At 38.7% G+C, this 25041-nt stretch overlaps 2 protein-coding genes across 4 annotated transcripts in view; one reads left to right on the top strand and one right to left on the bottom strand.

The window, feature by feature from the left end:
• Positions 1–2274: 2274 nt before the first annotated feature.
• The window catches only part of LOC135078232 (uncharacterized), a 154524-nt gene continuing 131757 nt past the window's right edge, over positions 2275–25041 (top strand). The window contains exons 1-4 of one of the 3 annotated variants that reach the window (XR_010258583.1): positions 2275–2366; positions 5555–5768; positions 6839–6999; positions 7961–9896. Coding sequence is in view for 2 of the 3 variants with exons in the window: in XM_063972833.1 (XP_063828903.1) it covers positions 8449–9762 (1314 nt within the window). In the remaining variant the exon portion in view is untranslated. Of the gene's footprint in view, positions 2367–5554; positions 5769–6838; positions 7000–7077; positions 7148–7960; positions 10212–25041 lie in introns of those variants that run through there. The other 2 variants (XM_063972833.1, XM_063972834.1) reach the window with 2 other exon arrangements.
• On the bottom strand, positions 10134–23872 carry LOC135078247 (nonsense-mediated mRNA decay factor SMG9-like). Its single transcript, XM_063972848.1, has 9 exons — positions 23692–23872; positions 23378–23615; positions 23016–23150; positions 22527–22784; positions 21996–22212; positions 13814–13933; positions 13032–13088; positions 12379–12533; positions 10134–10510 (listed from the first exon to the last, which is right to left on the bottom strand). Exons 1-9 carry the CDS (start codon positions 23725–23727, stop codon positions 10308–10310), a joined length of 1419 nt encoding a protein of 472 aa, XP_063828918.1. The 5' UTR covers positions 23728–23872; the 3' UTR covers positions 10134–10307.

The following is a 25041-nucleotide window of genomic DNA, read 5'->3' as shown; positions in this document are numbered from 1 at the left end:
ATATATTGATAACTATAGTTGAGTTAGTTGAACATCGAGTTGTGCAATCTAGCTGTAGCGCTGTATTTCATCAAGTTACCATCTAAAAATAGACCGCCTCGAAGTAACTTGAATACAAATCAGTATTCCTCGTTAACTTTAAACTATAGTAGTGGAGTTTAAGCACCAATAAATATGAGTGACTGTTGAATTTAAATCACTAGCGTGCTGTCACGGCTCTCCCAAGAGAGCGGGTAATTTATGCACAGATCTGTACCGGTGTGCGACGTCCACGGATAATTTTCTTTGCGATCCGATATTAACGTAATAAGCAGTTATACAAGTCGCGGGTAAAGGTGGATTTTACTATTTATACATCAAAACTTTTATCACTTTTCGTCGATTAGCGATTAGTGGTCAAACTTCGCGATGTAACCACATCCTATGTTCCTAACACTCAACCACTGCACTCAGTCAGTGATTTAAATAGACTATGACTACTTATTGACTTAATAGAATCAGAATAATGAAAAGCTTCAACAAATCTAGGCATTTTAGCAAGTTACGCCAGCCGCAGTGCAGAGCTGGCAGACTTTGGAAGAGAGTCCCACTTTCCAGCTGCCTAGTCGTCCACTCACGTCAGAGCGGGTAGACAGACTTTAGGAGAGAGTTCTACTACCTTCCAGAGAGCAGGAAGATAGACATTCTCCTAATGTGTGTCTCCAACTATCTCCATAGATCCACTCTCTCTCAGTCTGCATGACGATGACGTAGAGGCAAATCCATCCGTTTTTCAACCGCTTCAGTTTTCCTATGTAACCGCAGCATGCTCCTCCGCCGAAGGTCGCGGCACACTAATTTAGTTTATAGCGATGTCGCGGGGAACACGCAACATGCCAGATAAAGGTTTCCCCTTTACAACGGTATTAATGGTCTGCAGAAATGCCTTTTGCATTTGCCATCAGTTTCGTAAATGGTCGTAATCAATTTAAGGTTTTTTGCGACTCGAAACGGCGGTCAGGGTTACGTTCATAAAGTATTTTTGTCGTTAAAACGATTTTTTGCCAAGGTTGTGGAGTACTACGTAGGTGCTTGTAGCATTCTACGAAGGCATAGACAGTTTTCAGAACAAAAAGTTTTCGAAAGGAAAATACAAATGCAATTGTGTGCTTAGCAGTTTATTTAAACCTAAATAAAATGGCTCATTATGCGTCACTTCGAAGTAACTGTGTTCTAAAAGTTTCTTCATCTTTATCAGCCTACAGCAACTGCTGACCTTCCCCATAAGCATGTCTTTAAGGCGCTCCTTTGCTGTCTGTGTCTTCCAATCCAACCGCTACCTCGAAAGATACTGAAAAAGTTATGTATCTGCACATTGTTCTGACTAATTACGTCAATGTTATTTAGAAGCTTAAAGTATTTTTGATTTATTGCGGTTGTTTCGTCTGCGAAGTTCTATCGAAGAAAATTAGTTTCTTTTTATAGTTACGACGTTTCGATATTAAATTTTTGCCTCCGACCATAAATCCAGAATAGGCATATTGTAGAGGCAATGATGATAAGATATACTTAGGATTTGGTTAAATTTTGTCCCTTTTATGAAATTTAGTAATTAAAAAGACGTTTTGTGTATGATCTAGATACGGAGGTCACAACAAACTACAATAATTACCGCCAAAAGTTAGCTTAACCATTTGGTTTTATTATCCAACTTTGATAATTATATTGCTAAATGATTAGGTCTAACGTTGGTAAAAATAAAACATTGTTCAAAGAGCTTGCGGATTTTCGAAGCAAATAAGTAGTTGAATGAAGATTTTGTCGATTCACTTGCTTTTATAAACTTTTCAGTTGAGAATTCCCTTCAAAGTTCTAAGCAATTGCACATTGACACGATAGATTCTATATTTAGTTTCGATTAGCTACTTGTTAGGTTTCGAAACGGATTTAAGTACCTTTTAATTAAGATAAAAACCTTTGATTAAAGACAATACGTTTTCAAGCGTTAAATAAACATTTAAATTACTTAACTGAAACGTCAATGCCCAGTTCAGTCGGCGAGCTATGAAAAGTTCGTCGACCCCACAGTCCTGCTTGCGTGTGTCAACTAGGAAACTTTACAGGACGCGTCGGGAAATCGTTGCCTCGGAAACCACGCAGTTGTGCCGATAGTTTCTCCCATTTTCACAATTTTCCGCCGTTCGAAGTTCGAACTACGAACCTCTTTACTTCATAACCTGCCAGTAACAGTGTTGGCAGCGATTAGTTTTTAATTTTTTATTCTGTGGCAACTGACATTTTGTTGTGCTTCAAAAAATTGTGACTGTTTTTGAATTTTAATTTTTGTGTATTATTTTGTGATGGCGTTCAATTTCGATAGCGGACAAGTAAGTAGCTAATTTATAATGTTGTTGCTGCAGGTATTAAAACTTAAGTTACCGACCTACATTACTTGTAACTTGTTTATTACATAAGTAGTAACAGCGTTTAAAGTAAGTTATAAATCTTGTATTCTTGAAAGAAAATACATATCCGTTTATTGCTTTTTACGACAGGTATACTAAAGAACTGGTAGAGACAGTCTAAGGGTGTCATCATCATCATTTCAGCCATAGGACGTCCACTGCTGAACATAGGCCTCCCCTAATGCTTTCCACGTTGATCGATTGGTAGCGGCCAGCGTCCAGCGCTTCCCTGCTACCTTTATGATGTCATCGGTCCACCTTGTAGGAGGACGTCTCACGCTGCGTTTTCCGGTACGCGGCTTCCATTCCAGAACCTTGCTGCCCATAAGGGTGTACTAGGGTGCATTACATACCTCATGTTTTTCAGGGGATTTTGTACCATATTTCAATGAAAAGCTATTATAGTAATTAGATTAAAGTTAACATCTTAATAAGAAACCAGGAGCAACGCACTAAATAAACCAAGCTGTTTTTTAAACCGTTTTTAAAAGCCCCAGAGACGTAGGGTAGGTAACTATTTTAAGGCATAAGTTTTCCAGCTTGCACTTATCGTCTATAGTACTCGTAAGGTACATATAGTAAGGACTGTCTTGCCGTGTTTCTACTCCAGCTAATCTAACAAAGTTAATCCCAGGCTTCGCTTGACACCGGCCACGCGTCGTGCCCGCACCTGCATCGTCCATTCTCCCCAGAGCCTCGTTTTTTGCGCCATACAAATTGTAATTCCTTTAATCCAACTTAGTTTCATCCAATTACATTGCAAACATCTTAAGTGTTATCACCAAAATTACATATTAAACCCTAAAAATAGACAATGTAGAGTCGAGAGTCGTCTGTATTTTGTTAGAATATTTTATTTTTGAGAAGAGGGGTGACTTTGTATGGGTGTGGATAGTTTTTTACACCATTGTGTGTAGTGTTGATCCGTGTTTGACAATTACTCCACTGGTGTTTAGCTAATAGTGCAGTGAATCTGCATTTAATTGTTTTCGTCTATTGTTGGACGCGATAAAAAATGATGGCTCAGGAACTTGTCATGTTTTAGAAATCCCATGTAATGTATGGGGTTACAGTGACTTTATTTTTGTTAGCGTTAAGATGGCCTTAATTTATCTGTTGCATAAGTTTTTGTAGAAATCACTTAAAATACAGTTTTGGGCTCATTGTCATTAACCTGCTTTCCTTGCGAATGTTTTTTTGATTACACACAGTAGCAGAAGTTGAAATGATGAGCGAGCATAATCCTTTATTAGAGTAACCTAACCATGACTGTCTTTTGTGAATATCGATCAATTTCCAAAGGGCTAAAAATAGATGTCTATTCGTATAATCTATTTTTATAGGGCTCGAGGTAATTTTATGAGAAGTTAGTACCTACATACTTTGGGAGTCTGATTCTTTATTCCGTAGATAGGTATGGCGTGTCGCGGGCTACTTATCCAAGGCTTATAAAAGCATGGTTTTAAATGAAAACATAACTAGAAAAAATGTATGACTGTCTTCATTCGTATCTACTTATTCGGCTACGTGCTTTTATCAATCATTTCGATAAAAGTCATAGAACATTTACTTACATAAACGTTTCTAAGTAACTACGGTTGCCATTAAAAATATTCATTCGTTTATTCATCTCTAAGACAAACCCCAATAAAAATTCAATGTGCTCATTAATTACGTCAGGATTTCGATCCACTTTTGACAAGATAATGCTAAATTATGGCGGGCATTTATAATTTGGCGAATGGCACCATAATGTATGGCGTATAATGTAAATAACCAACCCTTTCGAGGGGATGATTATTGTGACGCGCTCTGCAGGGGCCGACACCTGCTCTATGGCCAATATTTTTTGGTTCGTTAGACTTAATTTGGGACTGATAAATAGTTCTGAACTGACATAATTTGCCTTGATTTTTAATAACCTTTTATTGATTGCGTTCAAATTAAATCAAATAAAAAAAAACAATAAAAAAAGTTCAAAACGCAGACCGTTCCAAACAGACCAAAGCTATCTAGACCTTGAATTTTATTTAAATCAAACGTTAAGTACATTATCAGAAGCGTGTAATTGCGTTTATACGCACACCATCATAATTTTGCGATATTTCATTGCAATCGGTAGATAAAGGTATTAAACTTTAATCTACACACGTGTTTTTTTATATCTGAGATAAATGCAGTCAGGACTCGATAGAGAAAATCTTTTGGCCTTATCAACATATGAACAGACAAGCATATATCTAACTGCTTAGTGTCTGAAAAAATATCCAATATGTAATCTGAAAAGATATCCAATTTGAAATTTGATATCTTGCAACTGTTTTTACTTACATAAATTGCGTTGACAATTCAAGGGAAGGAATCCTCTATCCCTGATGACGGATTGACACATCAGGCTATCACCATCCCATCTCATTTGTTGCGGTTGTTTAAAATTTAATTTTACAGCGCTGTCACGTGCTGTGCGCACGCGGCGGAGCGGCGAGTAATCAAAATACGCGTGTCAGGTTCCTTGATTGAGGGTTTGCAAATTACAGTGGCGGTGCAGTAGAGGATGATCTAGTAGGTTCACTTTGTAGGTATGTCAACAGACAGGCAGAATCACGCAGATTTGCCGTGCAAGTGCGTTTTTGCTTCGTGCTATCGGCGCGTGCACCGTGTGCAAGTTAAGAGATAAGTAATGCCGTGTGCGTATCTGACGTTATCAAAAAATTAACTTGTCTGCAAAATATGTTTTATCTTTAATTATTATTATTGTGGCGGCATTAAAACTGCCACAATAAGAAATAAAATCATGTGACTTCTTTTGATCTCTCTTCGATACTTAATCAGCGCAAGCCTACTGTGACTATGAGCTACATGATGAATAAGAAACGACAGATGAATTAAGATATCTATACACGTCTTTACGTAGATGCATTTGACAGACAGAATGTGTAATTGGGTAGATAGAAAATGAATAAATTATTTCGATCATGGAATATTAAAGTCCTTTGTTGAGATTGACTGACCACGTCTTGTTGTCCAGTGAAGGTCTGACACGACGTAATTTTGTTTCAGAGCATAAGTATTTGACTTATTTCTGCCATCAATAAATATTTTCTCTGCAGTTCAACAGGGAATCCACGCCGAAGCGTCTCGGCAACTGGCAGGTACCACGTTGGGCGCCAACCCGCGCCCGCCCAATGGAGATGCGGCCGAACCCTAAGCCGATCTGCGATATGAACGGCCATTTTCTGCCGGGCGCTCCGAGGGGCACGTCCAGGTGCTTCGGACACTACACCGGCACTTGGGACCTCCCTAGGAAGATCACTAGGAAAGTCGGTAGGTGTATCGCATTCTGACAAAGACTTTTTGATGTTTACAGTTAAGGCTGGAGTTTAAACATCTAGAGATATTAAGGCAATGTGTACTTCGACATAGTATCAAAATTATTGACAACCCAGCTCTAGATATTTCCAACAATAAACAAATTATCAAAACAACATGTTGGGCGCCAATATGTGCAAGTAGAATAAAATCTTAACATCAGTTGCGATTGTGGTCAAATACCTGCCGTGTTATGTATATGTCACCGTGAAATCGTGAATTCCGTCAGATTATAATCTGACGTAGTTAAATTACAATCTAACCTAACCTAACCCACTGTTAGTTTACAATCTAACGCGTTATATTATAAACTGACAGAGTTCACAATTTCACGTTGACATATATAAAAAATCGGAAATTAAAACTCACAACGAACGAAACTTGATTTAAGCTTTACGTAACTGAGAACGAACTTTACATATCTACAAGGAAATCATCGGAACCATTCCAACCCGCATTATTATCTCGATGTGTTATGGGTAAAATCGGCGATGTTGACATGACCTTGACTTGGTCGTAAACCCATTTATTTGTCAACATACACGCACAAACACTTCCTGAAGCGTGTCGTGTCTCAGAACAATTTGTTGGACCTGCGATGTTCAGCATGAAGCCAATATTTGGGTTAAGCTGATAGTCGACCTATTAATCATTTCTTGCATCTATTTAAAGATCAGCCGTTGCTTTTGTCTGACAAATTGCTGTTGGCGAACCAGGTGGAAGTTTGGTATAAGTAATCAAACAATCGTTTTCGTAGAATTATTCCATTTAAATAATGATCATCGGCTTAGTTTATTACAGTGATAGAGTTAATAAAAATATTACATACCAACCACCTATGCGATTAATTTTTTTGTCCCATAATAATGGTATGTGTAATGTATTGAAATACGTTGTAAATATTGCGGAAATATTATGATTCTGCCGTACCTGGTGCTCTTTGGGATTGTGTCTTAGTTACCTTATCGTAAGTAACAATAATGCGTATGAAACACACATTTAAAAATGCAATGGCATTTTCACAGCTGAAGAGCTAGCAAAGGAGCCACCTGACCACAGATTCCCAGATTGGATCAACCTCCGCGTGCAAAGACCCAAGGCTGCCACCGCACGCATGCGCCCGACCAAACGCGCCAAAGCCAAAAAGGAGGAGGCACCGTCTCCACAGGACGAGCAGACCTTCAAAGTAAGTCAGCTTGGGCACACGCCAACTCTGTCAACCAACCTCTTTGACAATCGCGATAAACTTTTTAATCTATATCCAACTACGTTACTACTCTGTGCTCAATCGATGTTGGCGCGAAAACGATTTGTATGTGTCAGTGAAGAAGTAGGTTAGTGTCGCGGTGCTGTGATAACTTGAAGTTTATGCATGTTCTGTTCTATTTACATTATTGTTTCGTGAAAGAAAGTACTGACACGCTAAGGAAGTCAGGAATGTTGTTAGTTTCTATGCACTGGCTCTACATTTTAAAATTCTTAACCTTGTCTGTCAATTGAACGAGATCTAATGAAAAGCGGTATTTCGATATTTTTAGAAATTCTATCTCAAAAAGTCAAAATATCTTGTCCTCCTCTCTTTAAGATTTCATTAGATGACTTTGTTGAGTGGAAAGAAACATTACTTTCTGCCTCGGCATCTTCATCAATCATAAAACATGCGTCACTATTAATTCGTAGCAATCAGAATAAAACCATTTTGGTAAACTATTTGCATGCACATCTTAGGTTTCAGCACGCTACGACCAATACACACGTGCACTCATAAAAAGCAATACCATTTTTTACTTTATGAGCATTGACATAGAGCTCACATGAGTTACACAAAACCTGAGCGGACATAAGGAGTATCATTTACATATGCCAGTAGGGCACGCTTTGTTTTTGCTTCGTGCGCATAAACGCGGTTATGTAGCTAGTACAATCCAATCTGCCCTTCGAGTTGATATCTCTAAGAAACTTACGGTAACAATGGAGACATAATAAATCGTGGTTTACGCGAAGTAGTACTTAAATAAATTTACCTGACGTCGAGACGTTATTATTACCTTCATGTAGAAGTAGAATTCCTATTTACCTACTTCTGAAGACAAATGAGACTTGCTTTTAGTTATGCACGTTTTCATTTGCAATTCTTATATTTTCAGCCATATCAATGTCCGTTCAAGCACAAACACAAAAAAACGAAAAAGTGAAGACATGAAGATTATAGAAAAAATGCACTCGCTTAGATATATACACAATTTAGTTAGAAATTAGAAAACTTACCAGTTTTTTGAAGTTAATTTTGTGTAAAATTTTCCATGTCTGTACAAAAAAGGACCCGGATACTAATCAGGATTTTCAAATAGAAACTAAATATACTCAGAGGGATAACTTTGAAGAGGAAAAAGATATCCTAAAAACCCCCGACAATCCATTGGGTTTTATAAAGAAAGAACCAATCGACGAGGATGGTAATGGACCTTATATCCCTGGAGCATTAACTGAACCAGAAAAAAGGCACGACAGTCACGACCTTCTAGTCAAAGAAGCCGTAGAACAGATTCATGGTCCTCAAGAAGACGACGAAGACACATTTTGGCGGAAAGTAGCCGAAAACGCCGAGAAAAATGAACAGCTACGCGAAGATAATATGAAACACAAAAAAAGTGGGACACCCAAACTACCCTACGTCAACGTCTCTCAAAATTTTCAGTTCGCGAAGAAGATGCACGTAGGGAATCTGGAACATCAGCCGCTTCCAGATACATTGGGTTACCGTAATATGACTAAAATCGCTGAGCACAGAGACTCGGATATTATTGTCAAACCATACGCCATTGGCTGGAAAGGTTACGGCGCTTCAGGACCTACTTGCTGCACAAAAATGCGCGTTCATAGACCAAAAACTTGTGATAATAAGAAAAGTGAGGGCGAGAAAGATTCGAAAAGGCCGTCCACATCAGGACCTAATTTAGGCGGTCAATATAACAAGAAACCACTGTCTCTTATGGATCTAGCAATTTGTTGGGACTTCAGACCTGACGATCCAAATCACGAGCCTAGACGACCAAAACATATAGATGGATCAAACGGCTCGAAAGCACCGGCGGTGTTTACTATGGTGCACACTCCTAAAGAGGAGGTAATCGAAGAGTTGACCGGACACGCTAATCCAATTTTCAATCAGAATCGACTAGGCGATGACATGAGTCGTCATCCTGTGCCATATTTCGAGAAAGATATGACTAAGGATAAACGGAGAAATTCGTGTGACGTTCAGTACTGTCCGCAACACAATGCGCACAGCGAGAAAAGTTCAAAGTCGTCGAGCAGGAAGAGTTCCGCACACTCTGCGAAGAAGCCAGAGTGTGATGGGATACACGGTTGTGGAACTCCAAGCGACACTAGCCGGAAGTCTAGTCGCGATAGGAGGCCAGAAAAACTCCAGCCTATCAAAGATGCGTGGAATGTTCACACGAATAAAAACACTAAAGTTGACATCAACAGCAATCATAGGCACAGTCTGGAATCTTACGAGAAGACTCCGCTCGCTCAGGGAAAATTGCATCAGAGTTCTCCAATCGAGTCGCAGAATTCCAGGCGCTCGACTAAAGATAGCGTGTCGACTACTCGGCATAAGAATTGTCTGCCTTGCTGTGAGAAGGCTCCTCCTGAGGTAAAGCAGAAGGAAGACTACAAGTTTGCGTTTAAAGCTGGGAATCCGAACTCGGTGAATAGCGTTTCTGGTTCAATGGATTCGAAGGGTGTGAAAATTCCGAAGATGCGTCATCCTTATACAAAGAAATCTTACACGATTCCTACTTTAGCACCGCCATTCAGTATCTGGCGCGAGGCGAATGCCAGTGGTTACCCCGAGCACTGGCGCTTAGCTAGCGTTTACCAACACGCATACAAACCGCCGGAACAAAGACGCAAGCCTCTCATAGAGAGCGTGTACCAGTGAACACCGCTATAACAAAAGAGTTTGTAGTACTTATTCCAATATCAAAAACTTCCACTTCAAATATTTTATCTCTGTATTCATAATTTCTGTGATTCAGTGTTTATTGATGAGTAATTTCAGAATTTGCCAATAAAGTTATAGATAGTTATTTGATATCTAACAAACAATAAAGGTCGCTGGTTACCAGTAATTTTATCTGCCCGATATGTATTATTGGACGCTTTTGAAACTACAAGAATATCTATTCCATTTCGTCTATTTCATCCAGTTGGACATGCGGGTAAACTTGTATTTAAACTTCTATTGGCAAACTCTGACCTTCTAGTAATCTTATCCTGCTCATTTATAATCGTAGGTTAAAATGAAAGCAATTGTTCCACATAAATGTTTATTGGGTCCAATTACCAATACATTGCAATGTACAGTTTAAAATAAATTCCTTCTCGGTATCTCGTTTATCATTGATAAGGCGCAGGTGGCTGACACCTGCGTTCTTATCTCCATCCGTTGATAAGGGAATTTCGTCCTTGTGTCACGCAGCTAGTTCAGGGAAGGAACCTTTCGTACTCCATGAAGAAGGTGCATTTTCGGATGGTCTCCCAGGCCTTGGTGCAGAAGTGGAACCAGCCTTTTTCGGAGAGATTGGGCACGTTGGTTATCTGGTGGCGGTGTACTCCCATCACCATCCAGCGGAGACGCTTGGCCAGCTGTTCGAATGGCGGGTGGCCGCGGTAGGTTTCTTGGTTACCTGTAAAATAGGTGTAATCAGTAAGTAAGGTGTTTATGTAAGAAACTGTGGGGCAGATCATTTCAAAAAAATTACCAACGCTTACTTGTAAAATATAGGGTTCATGTACTAGGATGGCTCATACATGAAGTGCGGTTAAATTTTTTTGATATGTTACAATAATGTCGATAACAGAACGATTATTGTTCTTCAATACTATCGAATTCGATGCGATTTTGCGTACTATTCCAAGTTCTCAACATAATATACACATTTTGCTCTATCGATGGCTTAGCAACAATTATTGAGCTACCGGTAGACTATCGATACTATGGGGACGTCACTATGCTCACCACAGGGATGTATCCGGGCGGCAGCCAGAGGTTGAGCCTGGCCCGTTGCGGTTTGAGGTCGTTACTACCGCATACCGGTAGCAGGAAAAGGTTGAGCGGAGCATCGCAGCGTTTGCAGGCCCGTTGCGGGAGAGGTTGCTACTGCCACATACCGGTAGACTATCGATACTATGGGGACGTCCTTTATTCGCATAATATCAGATTCTCAAAATATCCGATTCTTAAAATATCAGATTATCAAAATAGCAGATTCTCAATATAGCCAAAGTACAATCAAGACAACATTTTATTTTTTAAATCAAATTTATTTTTAAATATGAGAGAAGAAAAAAAACCCCATAGATTTAAAAATAAATGCAGCAGCAATCATATGCATAAATTATACAGGGTGTTTGGCAGAAGGTTAGACAAACTTCGTGGGTGTATAACTAGGTAAGGTCATTTTAAGAATACAAGTTTGCCCATTTGACCCTAAAACTATGTATTCATTAGGCAACATTTGTTGATAAACTGTTTATGACTAGTGTGAAACAAGTTTACCATAAACACAGGTTTCTGAAACTTGACCGTCCATACTTTCTTGCTCTCAAGTCAAAGCGGGGAGCACGGCAACATGTATCATAAACAATGAATGTTATGTAACTAAATAATAATCTTCTCAACAAGTAAATTAGCATTCTTCATATTTATTTAAAGTAGATAACATGTTCATTTCGGCCTGACCTCTACTTTTTGGACATCCTGTATAGGTAATACAATATCAGAGTAAATACAAATATATTTTTCACGCTGAGTGTAAAATTTTGGTTATATTGAGATTCTGCTATTTTGATAATCTCATATTATAAGAATCTGATATTTTGAGAATCTGATATTATGCGAATAAAGGGCTCAGCGCGCCCATACTCGAGCCCGGCCCGTTGCGGTTGCTGTCGCTATAGATACTGTACGGTAGACTATAACGCACCTGTAACGCCCCTGGGTCTGCAGGTGTCTATGGGCGACGTTAATCACTTACCATCAGGTGATCCGTCTACTCGTTTGCCTCCTGTCACATAAAAAAAAGACTATCGATACTATGGGGACGTCACTAGTGCTCACCGCAGGGCTGTATCTCGGGCAGCAGGAAGAGGTTGAGCGGCGCTCCGCAGCGTTCGTTAAGTGCTTCCATACTTGAACCCGGCCCGTTACGTTTCGCTATAGGTACTGCCGCATACCGGTAGACTATAACGCACCCGTAACGCCCCTGGGTCTGCGGGTTTCTATGGGCGACGGTAATCACTTATAGTTCCAAAATACTGAACTGTCCTATCCATGACATTGACAGTGGGGCGCCACCGTCAATACCGGATGGTTCCGATTTTTGCCATGTTGGAAACCATATAGTTGAACGATGGTAGCGCCCCCCCTGTCATTGAGTTTGGTGGGACAGTTCAGCGTGGGTCATCTATACCATCAGGTGATCCGTCTACTCGTTTGCCTCCTGTCACATAAAAAAAAGACTATCGATACTATGGGGACGTCACTAGTGCTCACCGCAGGGCTGTATCTCGGGCAGCAGGATGAGGTTGAGCGGCGCTCCGCAGCGTTCGCTCAGCGCGCCCAAACTCGAGCCCGGCCCGTTGCGGTTGCAGTCGTTGTACAGGTACATTCCCGACTGCAGTTGCAGGTTCGACTTCTGGAAGGCTTTCCTGGAAACACACCATAATCCATCAAATACTAACGCCCGTATTCATAAACGATACTTGCTTAAGTGAAGCAGCAAATGGAACGCACAGCGTTGAATAGCTCTGTGATTGGTTCATGTAAAACGCATAAAATGAAAAAAACATTTATTCAGTAACTTTTAAGTTAACATATTGTTGCAAGTGGCTGGGGTGTCCTTTTAAGTATAATACCTGTGTTAGGAGGCCCCAAAACACATTTATTTCCGCAAATAGGCTTTAAAAAGCACTTACACGTCCCAGTATTAACCCTACCACTGCTTCAGGACAATAAATGAGCCAGTGCTGAGAAGAAGCAGCACAAGAAACTCAGTCACTATTGTCAGCCTGTGTGTCCACAAGCACTGTGAGACCTCATAGTAATGTTTGTGAATACGGGCGATACGCCCACGTCACTCATTTGCTTTCTTTGACATGGACAAACGTCACGATAATAATCAACTGGCAACCAAGTTTGGGTCATACCTGTAGACATCTTGCATAGCTGTAACAGCTTCTGGAGTGAAATCTTCAAGCTGGCATCTGAAACAAATATTTCAAATAAAAAAACTGGTCTTCTAATCAACAGAATTCACAATGAACTTGTGTACTTTTTTCAAGTTCCTGTCAGTATAGATGACCCACGCTGAACTGTCCCACCAAACTCAATGACAGGGGGGCGCTACCATCGTTCAACTATATGGTTTCCAACATGGCAAAAATCGGAACCAGCGATCCGGTATTGACGGTGGCGCCCCACTGTCAATGTCATGGATAGGACAGTTCAGTATTTTGGAACTATACTGTAGATGAACTACAATGAACTGTCCCACCCGTGACATTGACAGGGGGCGCCACCGTCCATACCGGATCGCTGGTTCCGATTTTTGCCAAGGAAACTATAAAGTTGAACAATAGTGGCGCCCCCTGTCAATGAGTTTGGTGGGACAGTTCTGTAGTTGATCTATAGCAGGGGTGGCCAACCGGTCGATCGCGACTATTAGTCCAGTTGATCGTGGCAAGGCAAAAAATACTACATGATTGTGTACTAAACTATGCTGTTTCATTTAAGATTTCAAGAAGTATGTAAGTGGTAGATTACCTAGGGTTTCGTTAGTAAACAGTTGATCTTATGTCTAATCAAGTTGGCCACCCTTGATCTATAGTATTTATTCTGTGGTAGTAGGTACAGTCAACAGCAGATCCAACAATACATTTTTGTTGCAAAAATAGCTCTTATTTACAATTACATAAGATGCTGTATATACCTGTTGTGTAACAGCAGTAGATGCGGTTGCGAGTCCGCGCCGTGTGCCGGCTCGTTGGGCTCCTGGCTGCCACTTGAACCTGACAAAGATGGCTTCAACATTTCCGCAGCTTGGATGTACCTGAATAAGTTAAAAACATAAACATTTTAGGCCCAGAACAGACGGTGAACGCAACTGCAACGAAACTGCAACTTTCTGATAATTCTGATGAATGAAACTGAAACTGAAACTTTCAAACTGGTCGCGTCATGTGTGGTCTCTCAACGGACGCTATGGCGGAAACTAAGATGCAACTCAAAAGTAACTAGCCGTTGCAGTTGCGTTTCACCGTCTGTTCTGGGCCTTAGATGTTCTATGTAACATCCAGTCTTATGGGATCTAAAATAGTAAGACACGTCTTAACGCGACGTTACATACAGAATAATGTACATAATGTAACTCATTAATAAACGTCGCGTTAAAACCCGTGTCTTAGGCTGAGTTGCACCACTAAACTTTAACGGTAACTTTAACGATAACCGGTACTTTTTGTATGGAGTTTGACAGATTTTTTTGAGATGGTGCAACCCAGACTTACTATTTTAGTTGAAATGGAACGCAAGTTTAAAACTTATGGGATCTACTATTCGATAAAGGGCAAAATTGGTTTCTAAGTGTAAATGAGTAACAAATTATTATTGGTTTAGAGCTTAACTTAATTCGGTCAGTTTGAGGTATGGGAGCGGCACAGGAGTGTTTTTGAGACGAGAAACGTTAGTGAGACTTCAGATAATGCTTCAGATTTGTATGCTCTTTTAGAATAGGCGCACACCGTTGATTTTTCGTCGGCCGATAGTTAGTCGGGCAGTTGATCAGTATGGGCATGTGGGAGTGCGCACACTACGCCGATTCGATTTGGCCGATTCTTCATACAAATTAAAATCGGGCACAACTATCGGCCAACTAAAAATCAACGGTGTGCGCATACTCTAAGTCATAATATGTCAATGCCACCCCTCCCATGTCGCTCCCATACTTCAGACACTACTGAGTTAAGCGCTAGAGCTATAGTATGATTTTAATTAAACATATTTCCTTACATTACACTGGTCAACAAAAAAATTTTTTTTTTGCGCATGGATTTTACTTATTATATTCTGATTATACAGTGTGAGTCACGTTAAAGTGTACATATGAAAATAGATGAAACTAGACCTATTTTTATCGACAAAAAAGAGGTCAAAAATTTTTTGAGATTTTTTTTTAATTTTTTATAGAATTTTTTTTCTTCCAATCACTTATTGTAAATAAAACGTAATAACTTTTAAACTAAGCGGTATATCCTGATAAAATAAAAACAGTAATAATGCTAAATAACAGGCGATACTAAAAAAATACATAAAATACACACAAAAGGCCAACAAATAATAAAAAATAGCGACGTTTTACCTGAAAATAAAACGTTTATTAAACATACTTACCTTATTCGAAGCCTTTATAATGAGAGTAGTGTCTGTCTTTTCCTGTTTGAGTACTAGTTTTGACGTATAATCTGCCCACGTGACTTCCGCTCCGGTCCCCCACCGCCTAAGCACGCCTCAATTAGCGACACTAGCGCCACCAACGGTAGCTCGAAACTAGGTTTCGATATTCTCGCCATTGTGTTTTATGACACCAGGTAGATTTAAAAAGTAGGCTTCGAATAAGGTAAGTATGTTTAATAAACGTTTTATTTTCAGGTAAAACGTCGCTATTAAACAGTACTGTACCGTTATTCGAAGCCTTTATAATGAGAGACGTGTCTATTATCTCCTGGTGGCGCTGTGTAATCGCCAATGTGATCAATTGAAGAATAAGACATTGATCAGTGAGAAATGTTATGAATTAGTTAGAACTTTAGCTTATCTGTCTACTGAGTGGTAATGTACTGTGTGTAGGTACATTATAATATTTTACAGAACGCAACCTGCATCTGCATCTCCGTAAATTCACGTCTAATGCATCGTTTATTAACAACTATGTAATAATGAACTATCGGTTACTTTACGTCATGTAAAAGGCGCAAAAGCTACGTCCACCCTCACTCACAGTATCAGACCGTTGGATGAATTTAATAAGCTTCGGTAGGAGTGAATAATTATTAGGTATGGATAAGAATATTCACTGGTACAGTTAAGGTCGCTTGCCGATAGCGGGCGTTTGATGATCTCCAACATTTCCCACATTTAGGTATCAGCTCAGATTTTAATATTTATAAACCTTTACAGGACCGTAGCCTAGGTGGACGGTGTAATGAATAGGTGACAATAGCTAGCCGGCTATGTATAGGTACGATACTTTTGTATTGCCTGAGTATTCCGCGTTATCGCTGTTCGCTAGGGATAGCGAAGTTTGAGTCGGAATTGATAAAATTTATAATAATACAGACTTTCCTAGTACAAACTTAGTAAGCTTTGCGGTTTACAAACGTCGGTGCTGTGGTAAGACTGTGCGACCATTATCTTTAGGGCTAACAGTGATAACTTGTCAGCTAGATCAGCTTATTGACGGTTAGTCAACCAGCTTAATTCAGAGCAATCTTAATATGTAATTATGTATTATTGTAATTACAATTATGATAATAATGTTATAGGGCTGAACAAGAGTTTGTTTGCATCAACACAAAAACTATCTTTGTATTGGAGTCCTTTAACCACGAATTCTATGTATAAAATCATAATAACATCATTCTACCACCAATAGTAGCGGAGCATCAATAAGAATGTTGCGAAAGCGAGAAAAGTTATGCAAACGAAGTCGCAAGCACAGCTAGAATTAAATGATAGTTTCGTAGCCGATCTAAACCTTATCAGGTTTCATCAAGGCCCTTAGGGTGGGCATCGGATTTAATTTCGAATGATTTATTTTCATCACCCTGAATGCCGTTGGACGATCGCTCATTTGCACGATGTAATAATATTTATGTAAAAATATTTATGTAATGATGTTTGTGTAACACTAAGTTTTATATCATCGCCAATGTCACTCATGATTCATTGAAGTGTACATACCTAAGTTGCCAGTAGGTAGGTAAGTACTAATTTTTTGTGACAATAGTCAGCAGAGACAAATTACTTTATTGACATAGCGAGTCGGGTAGGTATTAGAATATTTCACGAGGCTGTTGTAAACAAGTTAACTCGTAAACAGTTGTGTGTGCCACAACATTTTGCTTGTGACTACCTTCGTTACAGTATAATAATTGATGGATTTAAATCACATCAAATACGAATTTTGTAAATTGTACTATGTAGGTAGGCGAAGGACTTTCGGCCCCAAGCAAAGAGCTTAAGAGTGCGGCACATTATCCAAAATTAATTCCAACCATGTTTATGTACTTCTGTGTGACCCTAAGGTCACAGTGATAATTGGAAAAATCAGAGTTAAATTACTTTCTTGGACTGAAGGTTTTGATTTATTCCCTTTAACTCCTCGTAAAAGTCGTTCATATTCATACGACAATTTTTATTGAACCACAGAGGTGCACAAAAGGTCGAATTAACAATATGACATGGTGTCATATGACATTAATAATAAATTATATTTATTTACTTAAATTAAGTAGACAAGACGTAGTCATTGACACTATAATAGGGCACACGGAAAGTTCAGTTAAGAGACTGAAGACTTGTGTGACTTTTGGTATGCAATCTTTTCTCCAACGAATGTAATGGCTTGTTTAAATGAGAAAATAACAAATTGTAGTATGTAAACCTACGCGGTTTAATATATATTTAGTAAGTACGGTTTACTAAAGTCACTGTTTTCGTTGCACAGTGAAATTCAATTGCGAAATGCGTTACCATGCAGCGTGCCCAATTTGTTTTAAGCTCAGATAAGCTTTATACTTTTGGTTATTGTGGATCATAAGTATTTGGTATTGGGTGCCATGAGCGCCTCAAGTTGGCGGTTAAAATGCTCTTTGCCTCACGCAAATCATGAATTGTAGTGTTATAACATGAGAAGAGCCAATGCTTTAGGATTTGTAACGTTACGTGACTTGATCTGTATGTTTTTGGTAACCGAGACTCGGTTAGGCCATTTTGTATTTATGGAGTTCACCTTTTACTGTTACTAGTTTGTAAGACTGTTATTATTTTGTTTATTTATTTTATACAGGTAAGGACCGACTTCATTGTGTTTATTATCCAGACTTGTGTGCTTTTATTACAAAAGGGGCATGGGTTATATCTGACCCCGAAGCAAGGATGGGTCCTGAGTTACCCCAGAATGAAGTCGTCCAATAGGTAAGGGCGCGAATGTCGCGACTCTTTCTGTGCGAATCAATTGCCGTCAGAACATTTGCATGAGTCTGTCGGTATACTATAGGTATGTATAGCAGACAAATACTTATTTTAGTATTCAGTACTTTGTGGTACCCGCCAAGCGTCTATGAATGTATACCTTATTTAAAAGACTACCAGGTCAATAGTTGTAACTTTACTATGCAGAGGCTGCATAAAGGCTTAAGTTTATTTAATTTCTCCAGGCGTTAACTGTTCGGTACCAAAAATTCAGGGCGCATAGCTGCGGCCCCGATTAATTAACATCCTTCAAGATTCTGAAGGTTTAGGGCGATGCCCTTGTATCATCTCGGCAGTAATGAAATAAGCCAAACTGACACGAATCGAGTAATTTTTGCGTAATCTCATGATCTCTGTCTCCACCTTTTACCCATGGCAGGTCTTAAATAGCTTACTTTTGTCATGAAATAAAGCATTTTAATTAGGGTTCCATAACCCTTGAAAATTATGAGGATTTGGGGCGATGCCCTTATGTCCTCCCGGCAACATTAATTTTGCCGTGTTAAATAGAATTTCAGACCCTTTTATAGTTATGCGGATTTAGGGCGAAGCCCTCATGTCTACTCGGCAACTTTACTTATTTTCGTTTGCCGTGGAATAAGGCGTTTGGGTTCTATAACTCTTGAAAAATTATGAGGATTTAGGACGATGCCCTCATGTCTTTGAACCGCAAATACAAACGAGCGAGGTTGCTTGGCTCAAAATGTAATGATTTGAGTCCGATTCTCCTTGGGTAATCTCCTATCCCAGAGGGATGAGGGATAACATGAGAGTTTAGAGCGATGCCCTAAGATCTCTCGACGTAAATAAAAATGAGCAAGGTTGCTCGGCTCGAAATGTAGTGATTTGAGTCCGGTTATCTTTGGGTAATCTCCTATCCCAGTGGGATGAGGGATAACATGAGGGTTTAGAGCGATGCCCTAAGACCTCTCGACGTAAATAAAAATGAGCGAGGTTGCTCGGCTCGAAATGTAATGATTTGAGTCCGGTTCTCTTTGGGTAATCTCCTATCCCAGTGGGATGAGGGATAACATGAGAGTTTAGAGCGATGCCCTAAAACCTCTCGATGTAAATAAAAATGAGCGAGGTTGCTCGGCTCGAAATGTAATGATTTGAGTCCGATTCTCTTTGGGTAATCTCCTATCCCAGTGGGATGAGGGATAACAAGAGGGTTTGGACCAATGCCTTACTAAGACCTCTCGACGTAAATAAAAATGAGCGGCGTTGCCTGGCTCAATATGAGTGTTTGAGTTTTCTCCTATCCCGGTGGGATGAGGGAGAAAATGTTCTGGCTCCTGGTTTTTCCCTGTTTGCTCCAAGAGAACTTACCCTCGCTACAGGATTATGCTGCTGCGTTTTGGTTACACTGCCATCTAGCTTGCCGAGTAGCCAGTTTGAGTTTTCCACTGTAGGTATTTAGCATAAGGCGAAATCTCAGATCGATCTGCGGAGCAGAGTTGCGATCGTATTGCTGCCGAAAAATTTTCCAGACGCCGCTAGCATCAAATAAACTGCGTATCAGGCTGAATAGACGATGTTCATCCTTCACCGTTTATTACACAGACTCACTGTTTATCTACACAGTAACAGCATAGCGTTTTCCTGAAATCATAGTTTAAGAAAACCACAAAGGTATTATTATACCTACGTACCGTATCCTAATAGGACAAACTGCACACTTCACTCTTGGGTTATAAGCCATGCGTTAGACTTCCATAATGGCGGTAGAATAGGTACGTCGGTACGCTACCCTACCTAGTGGAAGTTTTCATACTTTCCCCGGATGCATATTGATAAAGGTAGTTTACCGTTTATTTATTTTGTTGATTTATAAATCAACACAATCCGTCCGATGGAATTCGTATGTCTGAAATGGTATTGGTAAGTTGGTACTTACAGCTTATTGTAGTAAGCAATCACATCTTGCGACTATCACATTACACCACACCATCCTTTGATTTGACCTCTACGCCAACTCTTGCTCCTCTTCTGCACGTGGACATAATATTTCCTCTTTCCTTTTGAAAATAAAGACATCTAACGGAAAACCCTTAGGAACAAACACAGCTAAAAAGGAGTGTTATACCGTTAGGAATGAACATTGCTAAAAAGGAATATTAGTTTTAAAACACATCTAACGAAAACCGTTAGGCACAAACATTGCTAAAAAGGAATGTTAGTTTTAAAACACATCTAACGGAACACGCCGTCAGGTACGAACATTGCTAAGAAGAAAAGTTAGCTTAAAAACATATCTAACGAAAAACCGTTAGAAACAAACATTGCTAAAAAGTAATGTTACTTTTGAAACACGTCTAACGGAATACCGTTAGGTACAAGTATTACTAGAGAAGAAAGATAATTATTTAAAATTACACTGAGTTAGATTGAATGCAATCTACCCCCGAACGGTAACACCGTTGTAAAAATAAATTACACTGCGAAATAAGTAATCACAGTAATTTTTATAAGTTTTCAGCCAGTACATAATAATTTAAAGTACTTACATTATGATGGTAATATTTTACCTGAATCACGTCACGACTAGTACCTGTGAGATGGGTCGCGAACTAGCGGAGCTAATTCTACGACCGTCTCGAACGGGAACTAAAACACCAATGGCGAGAATATCGAAACCTAGTTTCGAGCTACCGTTGGTGGCGCTAGTGTCGCTAATTGAGGCGTGCTTAGGCGGTGGGGGACCGGAGCGGAAGTCACGTGGGCAGATTATACGTCAAAACTAGTACTCAAACAGGAAAAGACAGACACTACTCTCATTATAAAGGCTTCGAATAACGGTACAGTACTGTTTAATGATACTTTTTGAAAAAAATCTGTTTTTAATTTCGTGTTTTTTTGGTTATTTGATAAATTTCTCCAAAAAATGCCCCTATAACCGGTGGTTTTTATTACTTTTTATTACTCTCTATCGTATTACCTTTGTAAAACCAAAAATCACATGTCTCTATCCCTATCACAACATTTGCTATAAAAAATACATAAAGTATTTTTTTAGTATCGCCTGTTATTTAGCATTAATACTGTTTTTATTTTATCAGAATATACCTCTTAGTTTAAAAGTTATTACGTTTTCTTTACAATAAGTAATTGGAAGAAAAAAAAATCTTTTAAAAATTAAAAAAAAATCTCAAAAATTTTTTGACCTCTTTTTTGTCGATAAAAATAGGTCTAGTTTCATCTATTTTCATATGTGCACTTTAACGTGACTCACACTGTATAAGCAAATGTATATAAAAAAGTGCGATTACAAATCGAAAATATTTGCTTTTTAAAAAGTTATAGCTATTTGAATTTTCCATCTTCATAGTTAGAATGTCTCTAAAGATGCACGTCACATTCTCATTGGGATATATTTATAAATAATTATGGGGGCTTATTCGCAAGAACAAGGGGCACGCTTTCATCAAAATATAGTGGGATTTGAGAAACGACGTTACCAAGGCCAGTATACTGAAAGCATGATAGGGTTAGATTTTTATGAAAAAAATCTTCTATGGAAGGACAGGAAATTAGAACTTTTCATTTTTAATAAATATTTGGACTCTATTTTAATTTTTCTCTTGTGAGAATGAATCTTAAATGGATGTTTGTTATGTTTTAATAATTAGAAAGAATGAAAGAAAGAAAGAAAAAAAAATATTTGGCGACAAATTAAATCATCTCTATGTTCATGTTTCATTCATACATTCATTGATATGAATTTTTCTATTTTTTACACATAAAAGCAAATTCAGAACAATTTTTTGTTGTTATTCTTGTTTCTAGGTTATAAAGCAATAAAAATAAGCTATGTATAACGCGTGCCCAAAAATACTGTAGACAGTTGTTATATTACATACCTGATAAAATTATAATCCGTAAACCAGTCCTGCACTCCAATTAGAACATGGCATATCGCCATCAAGTACGAGGCTATCTGCAAGCAGTCCACGGTCATTACGTTAGTGCTCCTGGCTGTTATAGGGTTGGTGTTTGACTCTTCGATCAGCGACGGAGACCACAGCGCTTGGCAGTCTAGCAGGATGACCCTGTCGTTGGTTATGTACATGTCTATGCCTGGAATGCGAAAGAAACATTGTGATGATTGTGAATTTAGTATGGAGTTTGAATGCAGCTTAGAAAGGTGTTAAGCTGTAGATGTGAAGTAATGTGAGACATTTGTAGCTACTTTTGATGTCGTGACATCTCATCTATTTGTGGTTGTTTGCCTGTTACTTGTGAAAATACTATGCTAATATGCCAATTTCATAAGAATAATATGGTAATAATAGGATTTAATAAGCTATGCAATAATATTATATTTCGTGTGTGTTGGTTGATTTACATTTTCAAAGTTCTGTAACAAATTAATCATCAGTAAATAGCATTACCTTTGGTACAATGGGTGCCCCTTTCAATCTGCTCAATGTCCTGCATTTTGAACTTAAAGTCAACAGCAGAAGTTTTCTTTTCGTGCATCCCAGAGAAGTCTAAGGCTTCCAACTGATTAGAAACTGCAGACACATCATTCAACACAAATGTGCTGTCGGCCAGTTCGTGTGAGTGTAATATATGGTTACACAGTTCTTCTGTGTGTGTGTTCAGGGCTATTAGATTCATAATCATTGATTTCCCAACTCCTTGATTACCTGAAAGTTATAAGTGAAACATAAAATATTGTGTTAGGTATTTCATTTAGGTTTTATCCATAATAAAAATTTAGTGGATGGAATTTACATTGTTTTGAGACAGTGTCAAGGTCATTCAAGTGGGTTCAGATAGCTTATGCTTTTTTAATATAGTGTAGTAACTACATATTTGTTACACTCATACATAGGTATAAAGAAATAGTGTTAGTGTCAAATAACTAGAATACATACCAATAATGCCTACAACTAAATAGTTGGTGCTAGAATCATGTAGGAATTCCAGGGCAGCATTGTTAAACTCCAAGTTCTCATCCAACAACTTCACAGGCTCAGTCATGAATTTTAATGGCGGACTTGGCTTTGACTCTGAAACATTTTTACAACAGCTTGTCTATAAAATAGAGTAAAATCAAAAACCTGAATATCTATTAAAAAGATAATTAAAAAATCCAGTTACTACAAACTAATAACTAAAATTATGGATATGACAGTGAAAATAGATTTATCTACTGAAGTTACAATTTGATAAGGATTTAAGTCACACTTTGTTTACTCTGAAATTAGCAATACATACATAATGTTATTTCAAATACCTCTTTTTTCCTTATTTTCATTATGAGCAATTTTTGACGGCTGGATTCCATCGTTTTCTGATGTTGGAGACTTTACACTTTTGGGGCTTAGCGGGCGTTCTTCCTTGGAGGTGCTTTGCTCACGTGTCTTAAGTATTATTGTGGGCTGCTTTTCCCTCTCTGGTTTTTCTTTAGGTTGCTCCTTTGGAGGATCTCTGTCTGATTTTAAAATGACCGGACGCCTTGTTGTAGTGTATTCCTGCATTTTATAAAATTTGTTCAGAACTACTTCTATCAGAAGAAGTACCTACATAATAGGTGGATTCTTAACTTACCTTCGGCGTGAACACTTTTTTCTTTTTATCAGACATGCTGCATTAAAATAAATTTACCTACAGTCCTACAAAGATTCTGTTTTGTTGACTTTTTGAGGTTGTTTTGTTTTGACATCTTTTCACTTTTGACATTAATCATTGACGTATGTTATTCAGATGTTTTTGTCATTGATGATAGGATAATATTTATTATCCGGTAGCAGGCTGATGGGTCTGTATGAGGCAGCTTCGTGTGGGGCTTTACCGGGTTTCGGTACCATGACTACATGTGCAATTTTCCATTGCCCAGGGAAATGTTCAAGTCTTAAGCTGGCATTAAAGATGTTAACCAATTTCATTACACCTTTATGAGGCAGGTTTTTAAGTAATGTGGCATCAATAAGGTCATAGCCGGGTGCTTTGCCTTCCTTGAGGTTCCTTATTTCTTTTACAATTTCTTTTGGGCTGGTACTTTTTAATGGAAGACACATTTGATTCGCTGATTCGAGGTATTCCTTGATTTCCCTATTATGTTCGGGATTGCTTTCAGGGAGTGGTTGGAAAACTGCTTTCAGATGTTCCGCAAAGATTGTTGCCTTTTCTTTATCAGATCTAGCCCATCCTCCTTTTCCATCATTGATAGGTGATTTATGGATTTTCGGGCGCTTTAGATTCTTAGTAGCCTTCCACAGCGAGTAGTTTGTGTCTCTCGTTGGAGTTAGATTTGAGAGGTAGCGCTGAATATTATCATTTTCTAGGGTGCTGATAAGGGCCTTGAGTTCATTTGAGAAACGATTGAATGCAGCTTTATCACTTGGATATCCTGTAGTATGCCAGACTTTTCTCAAACGACGACGTTCTTGTATTTTCTCTTTAATATACTTTGGATACGAGCCATTTTTTAGAGGTTGTCCTTTACCTGTCCCTTTTGGAGTTGCAGAATTGGCAGCATTGTGGACAGTTATATTAAATTGCTCCAGCTGTCTTTCTAGTTCTTCTATTGTGTTAATTTTGGTCTTTAGTTCTGTCTCTGTCGTGATTATATTTCTGTAGCTTGTCCAGTCTGTAGTGTTCAAGTTGTATATTCTTAGGGGCGGAGCCACCAGGTTAACTGTTGTAGCAACATTCAGTATGACGGGTGTGTGGTCAGATGTGAGATCCATTCTTGGTTCTATGTTTAAGTAGTTACTATCTATGTTTTTAACTATAAAAAAGTCCAATAGGTCTGGGATTCTTTGTCTGTCGGTAGGCCAATAGGTAGGTTCACCGCCAGAAAAACATTCCAACTTCATCTCTTCTGTGGCTTTACAAAGTTGTCTTCCTCTAGTATTGGTCAGCCTAGATCCCCAATTCAAATGTTTAGAGTTCCAG

The sequence above is a fragment of the Ostrinia nubilalis genome, chromosome 14 (genome assembly GCF_963855985.1).
Source record: "Ostrinia nubilalis chromosome 14, ilOstNubi1.1, whole genome shotgun sequence".
NCBI classification, from domain to species: Eukaryota; Metazoa; Arthropoda; class Insecta; order Lepidoptera; family Crambidae; genus Ostrinia; species Ostrinia nubilalis.
This window is presented reverse-complemented; position numbering and strand designations above follow the sequence as displayed.